Genomic DNA, 13,400 nt, shown 5'->3' with positions numbered 1-13,400 from the left:
TATATATCACGACATTGCGAGCTGAAGCAAGTGGATTTTTCAGGAAAACAAAAAAAAACCAAAACAAAAAATTGATGCGCATCTGCTATTTAACATTTATTATGGACCAAATTTCTTTTTAAACTTTTTTTAAACATACATTGCGAGGTTAACGTTTTTGATCGATGCGTTTAAGCATGTTTTGTAGTTCCCTCATCGGAGTGAGAGAAAGTGCTTCGAAAATTGCATCAAACATAAATATAAACGCATATTGATTTAATTGACATTGTTTTAAAAAACAATCAAATTATTTTAGGCGATCGTAATTAAGAAGTATTTTGGACGAATATCGCTTAATACGGAGTAGAGTAAAACTAGATTTTAAATATATACTTTAAATAATCAAACTGTTATATTGTCTATGTTAAAACTACCAGTTAAGCAGTTAAGTGAGTATTGTTTATTCTTTTACGATTACTTACCTATGATTACACTGCTGGCATGCGAAGCACTCTAAATGATACACATTATTTTTTGCCCTCATGACCATTTCAAATGCTGGTATAATTTTATTACACGCTGCACAATATCCTGTTGTACCGAATAATCTACAACAAATAAAAATCATTATGTTTACCGAATGATTATTGGTTAAATTATTATAAATATATAGTTTATTTAATGGATTATACTGTTAAAATTTTTGACGTAAAATTATATGGTTGTAGTTGTTCAGACAGAAATTTTGCCAGTGGTAGTAGAGGCGATCCGATAGACCTAACTATTGGCCGCAATGGTAATCCTACCTTATATATCTTGGGTAGGCCGTAAAGTTTTGGACATCTTGACGACTTGAACAGCGGGTCTTCTTGCATTATCGCAAAGGCGTATTGATCTGGAGACAAGGGTATTAATGACTGAATTAATTTGTGAAGGCGGATGATGAGAGTTGGCATGCCAGTAACGATTGGTTTGGGTGGGTTTTCGATAAGCAGAGTAATGAAAATCTTGGAATTGGTTTTTCTTTACGATAACGTAGAGAAATGCTAGGGATAAATCAGTTTCCACCTCCATCGTGAACTGGATATTAGGATGTGTACCATTCAGATGGGTCTGAAAAGACACCAAAGCATCCCTACCGTGGGACCAAATGACGAATGTATCGTCAACATATCGTAGCCAACATGCGGGTTTGAACATTGATGCGGATAGTGCTCTGGTCTCGAAGTTTTCCATAAAGATATTGGGTATTACTGGAGTTAGTTCCAAGTTGAAGTAATGTAGAACACTCTATAAGTCATCTTCATCCCTTGCTATTAGAATTGCGCCATCTGCATAAGATATTATTTTTATTTTCTTATTTTCCATTTGATATCCTTATTTCATTTTTACTTATTTTATGACCTCATCCAATATGAGGATGAATAATATTATAATTAATAAGACTTCCTATTTAATTCTAGTTGTTATTTCGATGCGATCTCTTGTTTTTACCTAAATCTTTACTTTAGTTTTGTTTCTTATGTATATATGTAATTTCAGTTTTTTGATATCCAATGGTATTCTTGTATTATATGGTAGATCTATAGCGTCTGATAGCCGCTCTCTGTCGAATACCTTTTTTACATTGACGAAGTACACGTAGGCTGATTTTTTAAATTATATTATATAGATTTCTCCATTAATCTACGCTTGTGAAACCTTGATCTGATATATTAAATATTTTTCATAACTTACTCGATAGTACTTTTGTTAGGAGTACTAAAGTAGAATTTTCGAATTGAACTTAACAGATTGATTTCTCTATAACTGATAGGGTCGTTGTTCTTGTTCTTTTCTTGAACAGTGAGATTATAAAACTAGTTCTCTATTTCTAAGGTAACCCTTTGAAATATAAGTTGTTTGAACGATACTGAAGATCTCTTGGACAGAGAACGTGCAACAATGAGGCCCTAAGATGCGTGGAGACATAGAGAGAACTCCTAAACACTGTAAAAAAACAGAAAAACGGGTTATTTATGACATATTTACAGAGGAGAAAAATACAAATTCCTATGACTCATAATGAAAGTGAAAATGGAAGGAAAAAGAAGCCCAGGAAGAAGCAAATGCTGGGGGCTAAAGAATGTAAGGGACTTGACAGTGATTGGCAACCTTCTTTAAGAAGAAGATTCCTTAGGTTAGTCCTAATCTTATGACAAAATGAAACATGATTATTAAATATTGCATTAGTTCTGGTCCGCCATATTATATGAAGAGCTCGTTTGCGCTGCCATCTTTCCCTGTAACCTTTCTATTTCTCAGTTTTATTAAAGCTTTTTTCCACGCCGCTTTCTGTTATTTGCATTAATTATTTTGGTATTATTTCCGGTATTTTACAAGTCACCTTAGTCTCCATTGTTGGGTTCAGGTATTTGTGATAATCTGTCCCACTTACTTTTTCGCCTATCTTTAGTAATATGACTTACGTTTATCAGATTTTTAAGTTCCATTTTTTGCTTTACTATGAATCACCAAATCTCTTTCCACAATCCGTAAAAGTAATACCCTATTTGAATGGAAAACTTTTCCCACTGTTCGGTTTTCCTCTTTCTAGGTTTTTACTAGGCCATGTGTCTCATTGCGAACTCTATTGTGCTTTTCATAGATCTCTTGTGTACTTTTCGATTAATATTCAAAGAAAGCTTCCTTTTTTTCTTATGGTATCTTGTTCTTCTTCTTGTGTCCTATCCGTTTCGGATGTTGGCAACCATCATGGCAATCTGTACTTTGCACACTGCTGCTCTGAAAAGATATGTGGTTGTTGTGTTAAATCATATACGTATATTCTTCAACAACGAAATCATTTGCCTTCCTAGGACTCGTTTTCCTTCTACTTTTTCGTGTAACATTACTTGGAGCAATCCATATTTTTGGTTTGATTCCAGTAAAGATTACTAATAATTCTTAGATCGCAGGTATTTATTCCAATATTTGTTAATATCTCCATCAGCTTGTCGTGATTTACTGTATCCAACACCTTAGGGTAATTAATGAAGCATGCATAAACATTGCAGTTCACGTCCCTAGAAGTTTAAAATAGCACTTGTATGCTAAAGAGCGCCTCTCTCGTACCTCTATCGCATTCCGAAAATCAAATTGTGTACGGCTGATTTTTTCTTCGCACAGTCTATATATCCTTTGATCTATGCTTTTTAGAAATATCTTTAAAATATGGCTCATTATGCTGATGGTTCGGAAATCACTGCAGGATTCGGCTTTTGTTTTCTTTGGTAACGCAATAAACGTCGACTTCACCAGTGGTCTTGCTAGTTCTTATGTAAGAGAAAGTACATAACCTTTGCGTACTCTTAGAAACGTATTTCTTCTACTGTATTTTTATTAATTTAAACTAAAGCAACGTGGTTCCAATACAAATTAGCAATTATTCGAGTATCTCCTCCATCTAGTCCCATCGCCTTGAGCTGATTTTTGTCATTATCTACCGTGTCAAAACCTTTTTCATAGTTATTGCAAGACGTATATTTTATAGCTTTAATATCATATTTAAAGAATCCACCTTATACACCCAGATGGGGTAGGATTTTCAGCAAAATAATTTTGACAGGTTTATCAAATTATGTAATCAGGAAGATTGGAATAATATTTTTTGCTCTTCTGATTTGCTTCAACACTTTCATCACACTCTCATGAAGATTTTCAATTTAGCATTTCAAAAAAAAATTCTTAAATTGAAAAGTAAGAAAACTTGGGTTACTAAAGGAATTAGAATTCCCTGCAAAAACTTAAGATCGTTAAATTACATTAAAAAACATATAATATGCAATCATGAATTTTTTATATATTTCTATAAATATAGGTCCATATATAGGAAGGTTACTAAATTAGCCAAATGTATATCTTTTAAGTAGACTTTACACTACATGATTTTATCATATGACAATATCATATGAGATTTGTTATGATTCCTCGTTTCTATGATGTTTTAAAAAATCGTGTTTAGACTGCATGATAAGTTATGCCTTATGATATGAGTGACAATGAGTGAGGTTTTATTGCTTTTTCTTTTTGTTTATGGTCATAGAGATATTAGACACCGTATAGGTATCAACTATTAGATTTTTAAACTATTATAATGGGAAATAAATCTTTGATTGCATTGGCTTCTCTTCTTCTTCTTCGTGCGACTAGAATTACTCCTGTTTGTTTGCCTCTTATTCTGTTTCAGTCGTTGTTGACTGTACATTATCTTTCCACCTTTTTGGCGGCCTTCCAAAGGGTCTTCTGCTACACGGCTTGTTGTTTTTACAGATGTTCGCTAATCTATCTGGTCCCATTTGTAAGATTTACATGTTCGTTTCAGTTTTTTTTCTTGTTTTTATCCACCTGTTAATATTTTGAATTTTGCATTGTTCGCGTATACTTCTGTTGGTTTGTCTATCTGTTAATTATATGCCCGCTATTGATCTTAATACTTTCATTTCGATATTGTTGATTTGTTGTTTCGTTTTTCTTGTATCGGTCCTTGTCTCCGCTGCATATGTTAGGATTGGTCTTACTGTTGTCTTGTATACTTTCATTTTGCTTTCCGTGGTCAGATATTTGTTTCTCCATATGGTTTCTCGGAGGCAACCACTTACTCTTGCCGCTTTTGATGCTTGCCTTGTAGTCTCTGTTCTTATATCCCTGTCACTAGTGATCTCTATTGGCTTCCCGCCTTTTAATAATAATACGCCGGCAACAACTGCGTACAGCGTACAGCAGTAAGAAGAAAAAGATCAGACGCCTCTGGGCTCGCAGGTGGCTCTTACGAAGAAATAGTGGACAGGGTATATCAAATTTAGTGTTGATATTATACCAAATTAAAAATAATTAATAAAGAAACTAAACTCAAATTATGACTAAGACTATAAAACACTAAACTAAGAATAAAATAAACTAAATAAATAATAAAAGAAAAATACGACACAATAGCACACATTAGATAATAGGTTCAATATCAATGCAACAAACAAAAAATAAATAAATAAATAAAGAATATTGTCTCTCGGTAAGGGAATGATGCTGAATTGACATAAGAATAAGGCGCGATATTTAAATATGTTGGTGTTACCCGTATGATTACCGAAAATCATATGATTTTTGTCATGCGGAATAGGTACCGCATTCTCCTATTCTCCATTCTCCTATTCTCCTGTGACAAGCTATGACGAGCCGCAAGACAGTGCTTATGACAAAATCATATGACAAATCACACAGTGTAAACATGTAAATTTCACTTCATGACAAAATCATATGACAAATCACATGATAAATCATGTAGTGTAAAGTCGACTTTAAATCTAGAATCGGAAATACCAATAATAAACAAAAGGAATCTTGGCGTATAGTTAATAATCTTAGAGCTAAAGTTCCCCAAACTGCTGATATATTCTTAGACCCTAGGGAGCTGAATAAATATTACTACTCGGTAAGTCCAGAACTCGCTGGAAAAATTAATTCTTCTTCGGATCAAATGCATTTTTTAAATGGAGTAAACATTACAAATTCCTTTTATTTTCTTTCCACTAACTCGGCTGAAATAAAAATATTATATAAGGCATTAAAAATCCTATGACTGCAGGTTGGGATGATATCCCATCTAAAGTTTTATCCGTTCTTCCTGATAATGTTCTGAGAATTTTAGCGGAGGCAATTAACACATCTTTTTCAATGGGTCACTTAAGCGACTGTTTAAAATGTGCTAAGGTTATTCCTCTGAATAAAGGTGGTGACCACGATTTACCTGCTAATTATGGTCCTATCTCTTTGTTACCGTCGCTTTCAAAGGTTATAGAAAAATTGGTAAAAATCCAAATGATGACTTTCTTACAAAAACGCAATTTACTTTCTTCCTTAAAAATTCGGTTTCCAGTCATTAAAAAGTACATGATGCCATCTTCGAATTCATGGAAAAACTATACTTGGACTTAAATAACGATTATGTTGCTGCCGCAGTTTTCTGTGATCTATCTAAAGCCTTTGACTGTATCAGTCACAAAATACTTCTTAATAAACTGGAAAGATATGGTTTTAGAGGCAGTGCTCTAAAGTGGTTACATGCATACTTGAAAGACAGATGCCAGTCTGTATCAATCAACGAGCGCTACTCTAGTAATATCGTTATTAATTGTGGAGTACCTCGAGGCTCCGTCTTGGGTCCTATCTTTTTCTTGATATATTTTAATGACATAATTAACCTCGACATTAATGGCCGGTTTACTATATTTGCAGATGACACCACAATTTTATGGCAAAACAAGGACGCTAAGGTACTGAACAAGATTATTAGTAGTGATATGCTAAAAATCTTAGAGTGGTACAAAGCTAATTATTTGACATTAATTTTACAAAAACCAAATTAATTTCTTTTAAGAATGATCTAAACAACATTACTCTGGGCAATGAAGGCATTTGTTCTAACACAGTAAACAAATTTTTAGGTCTATATTGATACTAAACTTAAATTTGAGCTGCACACTGTATTTTTAAGCAAAAATATATCATCGAGTTACTTTGCGGTCAAATCAGTTGCTCACCATTTAGATTTCCAGATTGCAAAAAGTGTTTATGTAGCCCTGATTGAATCTAATTTAAGATACGGTATTGCCTTTTGGAGTAACTGTTTTCTTCATCATTTCAGTAGAAATTTTATGCTACAAAAGAGAGAACTCAGATATAAATGCAAGGTCAAGTTTGGTACATCATGCAGGCCTCTGTTCCGGAAACATGGTATCTTGACACTTCCTTGCATGTATATCCTTGAATTAGCGTGCTTAATTTTTAAAAAACATAAAGAGGATATTCGGACAGATTCCCCATATAACACTCGTCTAAATTATGTCATTCCATTTCCAATTCCCTCTTCTACATTAATTAAAAAATCATTTATTTAAACCGGTAAGAAAATGTTTATTCATGTACCAGTCGATATCAGATCCTCAAGCAATATTTTTGTATTCCGAAGAGCAATTAAGAAGTTTTTATTATCTAAATGTTACTATAGTATAGAGGATTTTTTTGAGGACAGTTGCGCTAATTGATATATTTTTTTAATGTATCTTGTGCCTTGTTTGTACCATATGTTGTGTTTTATACATGTAAACCCATTTTAAACACAATAAATTTCCCTCTCTCTCTCTATTTCTCTCTAAATAGTAACGTGATTAAGTATCAGCCACATTTTGTATTTCACTAATTTTATGCTTAAGGTTAATATTTTTTTCAACTTCTAAATTCCTATGCCTATTTGTAGATATACATCCGTATCCACAGACATGAAAAATTGTTATGATCAGCTTACGACTCATTTACTTACTTTATTTTAATTTTCCATTAGTTTTACTTGCCTGATATACATTTTGTAGCAATGTTTACTTTCGCAACTAAATTGGTTGTGTTACACATTCACGGGGCTAATTACACAACAAATATGTTACGTTATCTTACTACTTTGAAGTTTAACATATCTTGGAACAAATTATTAAACATAACAAATTAATTTACCAAAATAGAATTCGAAATTATCTAAGCACGAGCTATTAAGTTTGCTGAAAATCATGCCCTGAACCTACTTCGCACAAAAATGGTGTCTGACGGCATCACTAATGACTAATTCTCGAAGTTTTGACATCACTTCATACTTGCTGCTTCAGAATGCTCAGGACCAAGATGTGGGAAGATGAAAGAGGAAACATGGATTGTTTTAAAGCCGACATGAATAGAGTCGTGTGTATCTCAACCTGGATTAACTAAACAATATAGTAACACGGCTTTCAAAGAAAAGAATATACAATTTAAGTAAAAATCTACATACACAAATCGTGCTTACCTAAGGTAGTCTCTTTTACATAGTATTAAATTTGCTTTGGTATATAGTGTAGATCCTACTTCGCCTAAACGGCAATCACAGCAACCGCACTTGAGACAGTCTTCGTGCCAAAAAAGGTCCAACGCTTTAAGAAGGAATCTATCGTGAATTCGTTTTCCGCACCCCGCGCACTCGCGCACATTGATACCAGTCGTAGATAACGTATTGGGAGCACTAGACACAGACACAGGGGTAACACCGGTAGGCAGGGATATAGACGATCGTGTAGTTGACACTTGGTTCTCTCCAGATTCTGAAAGTAAAAGTAAATGATAAGTTTATTGTCATTTTGATAAAACAAATACAAGTTTAGTACATACTTAAAAATTATAGATTAAGTCTCAACATTAGATGAATCTAATTTAATCTAACTTAACCATTTTTTTCTCACTAGATTGAAAATTTGCAGTCAGACATCAGATTACATCCTGGTAGTGTTGGCAAAGAATATAAACTCCCGAACCAAAGACTCAAGGTTTTATGTAAGTGAACAAAATAGTTAATTAAGTTGACTCTAAAATTAGTAACAATAGATCTGAAAGGCATAAGCGTCAGAAGGTCACTATTTAGTTCAATCGTGTTAGAGCTGTAGTGTATGTATGCTTTACAGAGTTAAAAAAATATTTGCCACGCTGTAGCACCAAAAACTATGAAAAAATTTACACACACACACATATAATATATTATATATATATATATATATTATATATATATATACCATATATATATATATATATATATATATATATATATATATATACCGTTTGTCCAGTAAACTAACGACGCCATCTAGCAAAGAAGTCTGAACTACCACCATTTGACATTTCAATCATATTTTGTTCTTGAAACGATATTTGTTTAAGGTAGAGTCCCGTCCCCTGACCGGAGACCTTCCAACAAATCCTCTTTTTCCGAAGATCATAATCTTCTCCTTCCTCTTGTCTTCTTCGCTGATGACTTTCCCTATGTTCCCTTCACTGCTGATGTACACCATATCATCGCATTCATAGTTTGTTCCAATTTGCTTTGGCAGACTGTACTGTTTGTGGGGTACCGGACGCTCCCGCCCACATTTTTAACTGAAAGAGATGGGCAGACGTAAACATAATGTTGAGAGGAGAGAAATTATGGAGAGAAGTACAATGTCTGATGTCTGGGGTGATTAAGAAAAAGGAGCAGGAGGAAAGAGGAGGAAATTGAACCAGGGATCTGAAATTTATGGTTATTATTATTTATTAGTTCATGGCCTAACGGAAGTATTTTTTGATTTACGGCAATAGGTATGGTTATTTATAAGTTATTAGTTTTATATAAGTTTTATATAAGCTTTATATAAGATGTTAGTTGCTCATTGAGTGACACCTCTCTGGAACGGTAGTTAAGGTTTTAGCCAGACCACGGTTAATCCGGTACTACCCTGGGGTCTTCTGGCTTAGTATCCTACTCGGCAGAAATATGCCAGGGAGTCTTACTCCGTGACGTTAGATGTCCAAAAAAGATTTCCCTCACCGTTGCCTGCCAATATTTCAAATTACACAACAAACTTAAAACACCCTTAAATATTAAAGTAAGCTCCAATGTAGTGTACTCTCTACCCTGTAATAATTGCAATAGAATATATATTGGGGAAACGTCCACAAATTTGTCCGGAAGGTTAACATCGCACAAGAGTGACATTAATCTGAATAAAGTACAAGCCTGTGCATTAAGTGAACATTCTATTACGATGGGCCACACGCCTAACTATGATCAAGCAGAAATATTGAGAAGGGAATAAATTACAACAAAAGACTGTTTCTAGAAATGTGTTTAATTAAAACTACACAAAACACCTTAAACAAAAGAGAAGACATTGAAAATATTAGTGCTATATAGAAGAAAAGAACAACAACTATATAAATGTTCTTTAAAAGTTACACAAAAAAAGGGATTATTCCAAGTTCAAATAAGATAAAATTTATTGTTTATTTGTGTTTGGTTTTTTTCCCTTCTTAATTACTTATTAACATAAAGTCTGTTGCTTGTTTAATAAATGCAAACGAAACATTTTTACATATTATGTCAAAAATTGCAATGAAGGTGTCCAATATCAAATCTTTAGAATTCATATCCGAAATTGGACAGTATAATTTTATCACCCAGTAGACCGAATGAATCTATTTGTTATTAAATACACACACGTAGTTAATTAGGTTACATACACATTTGGTCAATTATCAATAAATAATTTGGACATCGGTCAAAAGTGCTGACAAAGTTAAACCATTTACATAAATTAAATACACATGTCACGCGAGGTCCGCGAAAATATTGACCCAATTAAAGTTTATATAAAACTAAGATCTCTTGCCTAGAGAGGCAATTCAATCAATATTCACTCAACGAACTTGATAGTCGTCAACGATCAACTTCATCAGTCTCTACTCAAAGTAATCCCGGGTCTACACCCATAGTGTACGTCTCTACAATAAACTCTGCTACTATTATTTGGTGTTTCCATTACAACTGAACGAACATCTTCACTGAGCCAACGAAGGGGATTTGTTCATGGTCCTATCGAGAAACAGAATACTTCAAGGAAGTTTGAGAGAGCCTATACAGTCCACGCCAGCAACACCCTCAGTAGCAGAGAGAGACCACTAGACCCGGGAGAACGAGAGCTATACCAAAGCCGAGAGCCACACTAGAGCCGAGAGCAGTACCAAAGCCGAGAGCCACACTAGAGCCGAGAGCAGTACCAAAGCCGAGAGCCACACTAGAGCCGAGAGCAGTACCAAAGCCGAGAGCCACACTAGAGCCGAGAGCAGTACCAAAGCCGAGAGCCACACTAGAGCCGAGAGCAGTACCAAAGCCGAGAGCCATACTAGAGCCGAGAGCAGTACCAAAGCCGAGAGCCATACTAGTGCCGAGAGCAGTACCAAAGCCGAGAGCCATACTAGAGCCGCAGAGCAGCCAAAGGACAGGACCGATTGCAGAACCCACCAGAAGCGAGGGATCCTCAACGTCTAAGAACACAAAAAACCGTAAGTTTTTGAATAATTACAAAATCTTCCAACTTTTACAATCTTACAATTTAACAAGTTTTTTTTTATTACAATTTAACAATTTAGAACAACAATCTCCACTCTATCAATCGTATAATAATGTACTTTAGAATGTATACCATTTAAATATTACAGAGAATTGATAAAACAAAAAATAAACGTCATTCACAACTATAACTTACTAAACAGTAATTTTGTATGACAATTTGAAAAAAGAAACGTTCATACATATAGCTTGCTTTTAATTTCAATTACTTTATTTCGACAAACTTTACAAATACTTTATTTCGAAAAATTAAAATAATTACGTAGCAAATAATTTCATTTATTTTGATAACAATATATATATGTATATATATCATTATAAGAGTGTGTGGATTACATCTTGACCTACCTCAGTACAAAGAATAGCACAGCAGGCAAGGTCAAACTCATATTTCGCTAAATTGCACATTCCGATAGAAAAGAAAGTGTTATAGAACAGGTATACTTATTTAATAAATAACGTACATTTCGTATTGTCTAATATATTTACCGCTGAATGTAAAAATTTATAAGAATAATCATGGAAAGCATATACGTTAAGCAAGCGGATTTAGGAACAGAAATAACGAAACTCGTTTCAAATACAAAAAAGGATTCCCAATCTCGGAAAAATCAACAATACATCCGGGATAGACAGGAAAAATTAGAAGAATATTGGGCAAAATTTTTAAATAACCACGAAAAGCTGCTAGAAGGGGGTATAACGAAAGAAAAATATTTTGAAACAAAATACTAAGATCAGGTATTTAAGATATACATTGAGGGGAAAACCCTGTTGGAAGAATATGGAAGGGTGCTGAAAAGAGGAAAAGCACCGAAAGTAAAGGAGATACAGATAAGAAAATAAAGAATCGAGGAATTATTACGGCCAGAAAATGAACAAGACTTGCAGGAGGATGAAGAATTGCAGTCAGAGTTAAGAGAATACATGGAAAAGGTGAATACACTAATGATTGAAGCAGCAGTAAATGAGGAACTAGACGCTACAGATAATGGAGAAGTAGAGAGAATAAATCATCTAAAGAGGAAAGTCAGGGAAGTTTTAAAGAAAATAAGGCCAGGAATGCAACGGCCAGAAAGCACACAGAGGAGGGACGGTGTGACATTGCCGCAGGTAAAAATCCCTGTGTATGAAGGCAGATATGAAACGTGGAGAACTTTCCACGATCTGTTTACTAAAGTAATACATGAAAACGACCAGTTATCAAACGCAGAAAAAATGCAGTACCTAAAAACTCAAGTAAGAGGGGAAGCCAACAGAATGATACAACACTTAAACATATCCGAGGCCAACTACGAAGTGGCCTGGAACATGCTAAAAGATAGGTATGAGAACCCAAGGATGATATTGTTTAAATTAATAGACAGGATGCTACTAGCGCAGGAAGTAAAGGAATCTTCTGCTAGAGCATTGAAATCACTACATGACACCTTCCACGAAAGTCTGGAAGCCATTTAGTTAGGAACAGACACGGAAGCGTGGAGCCCATTGATAGCCCGAATTATCATAACGAAATGGGACAATGAAACTAGGAGGCTGTACGAAAACCACATTGGAGACAGTAGAGAGATACCGACGTACAAATCGACACAAACATTCTTACAGCGAAGATTTAAGACACTGGAACTGCTGGAGTCAGAAAAAAGACAAGAGAAGCAAGGAGGATCTCTTAGGAAACCAAGAACACATTGCGTGATATGCAACGGAGATCACGGAGTACCGAACTGCAGAGAATTTCAGGAACTCAATGTAAGAGACCGGAACAGGATGATAAAAGAAAAAGGATTGTGTACAAACTGCCTAGCACATAAAAAAGAAAAACAATGTTATTCACAATATAGGTGCAGACACTGTGGCGGAGACCACCACCATATGTTGCATTATGAAAAAGGAAACACAAGCAACAAAAGAAACTCCAATGGAACGAAAGGAGAACAAACACAAGAAAGAAATGGAAGAGATTCAAACAATAGAAGAAACGGGTACCAAGCTGATAGGTACAGAGGAGGAAATAATAATCCATACAACGCCAGAGAACAAAATAACGGAAGGCGAGAAAATACACAAGATACCAATGGGCCTAGGAATAGCAACGACCAACAAAGAGGGCAGAATTCAGTAAACTGTGCAAGCCATAAGGAAGGTAAAGCATTACTAGCGACAGCTGTGGTACGCATAAGAGATGCGAAAGGAGATTCACACATAATGAGAGCACTAATCGACCAAGGGTCACAATGCGCATTTATAACGGAACAAGCTGCGACGACGCTAGGAACAACAAGGAAGCCCATACAGGCGACCATATCCGGGATAGGCTCGTCAGGAGAAAAAACAGCCAACTGGAGTATGAAACTTATAATCGAAACTCATTACGAAAGTGACTTCGAGATGGAAATAGAAGCACTAGTACTACCGAAGATAA

At 34.8% G+C, this 13,400-nt stretch overlaps 1 protein-coding gene and 1 long non-coding RNA gene across 3 annotated transcripts in view; one reads left to right on the top strand and one right to left on the bottom strand.

Moving 5' to 3' along the window:
- Positions 1-13,400, bottom strand: part of LOC140439484 (LIM domain only protein 3-like) — a 431,220-nt gene that overhangs the window by 15,667 nt on the left and 402,153 nt on the right. For both annotated transcript variants that reach the window (XM_072529429.1, XM_072529430.1), the window contains exons 4-5: positions 7,850-8,141; positions 462-587 (exon numbers count right to left, since the gene is read on the bottom strand). In XM_072529429.1, the coding sequence (XP_072385530.1) occupies positions 462-587; positions 7,850-8,141 (418 nt within the window). The remainder of the gene's footprint in view (positions 1-461; positions 588-7,849; positions 8,142-13,400) is intronic.
- LOC140439487 (uncharacterized) overlaps positions 1-13,400 on the top strand; it is a 254,156-nt gene that overhangs the window by 27,251 nt on the left and 213,505 nt on the right. The window contains exon 2 of the long non-coding RNA XR_011950637.1: positions 8,283-8,370. This is a non-coding gene — a long non-coding RNA (uncharacterized lncRNA). The remainder of the gene's footprint in view (positions 1-8,282; positions 8,371-13,400) is intronic.

This window comes from Diabrotica undecimpunctata, chromosome 4 (genome assembly GCF_040954645.1).
Source record: "Diabrotica undecimpunctata isolate CICGRU chromosome 4, icDiaUnde3, whole genome shotgun sequence".
NCBI classification, from domain to species: domain Eukaryota; kingdom Metazoa; phylum Arthropoda; class Insecta; order Coleoptera; family Chrysomelidae; genus Diabrotica; species Diabrotica undecimpunctata.
Note: the sequence above shows the minus strand (reverse complement) of the source record. Positions and strands in the feature narration are given on the sequence as shown.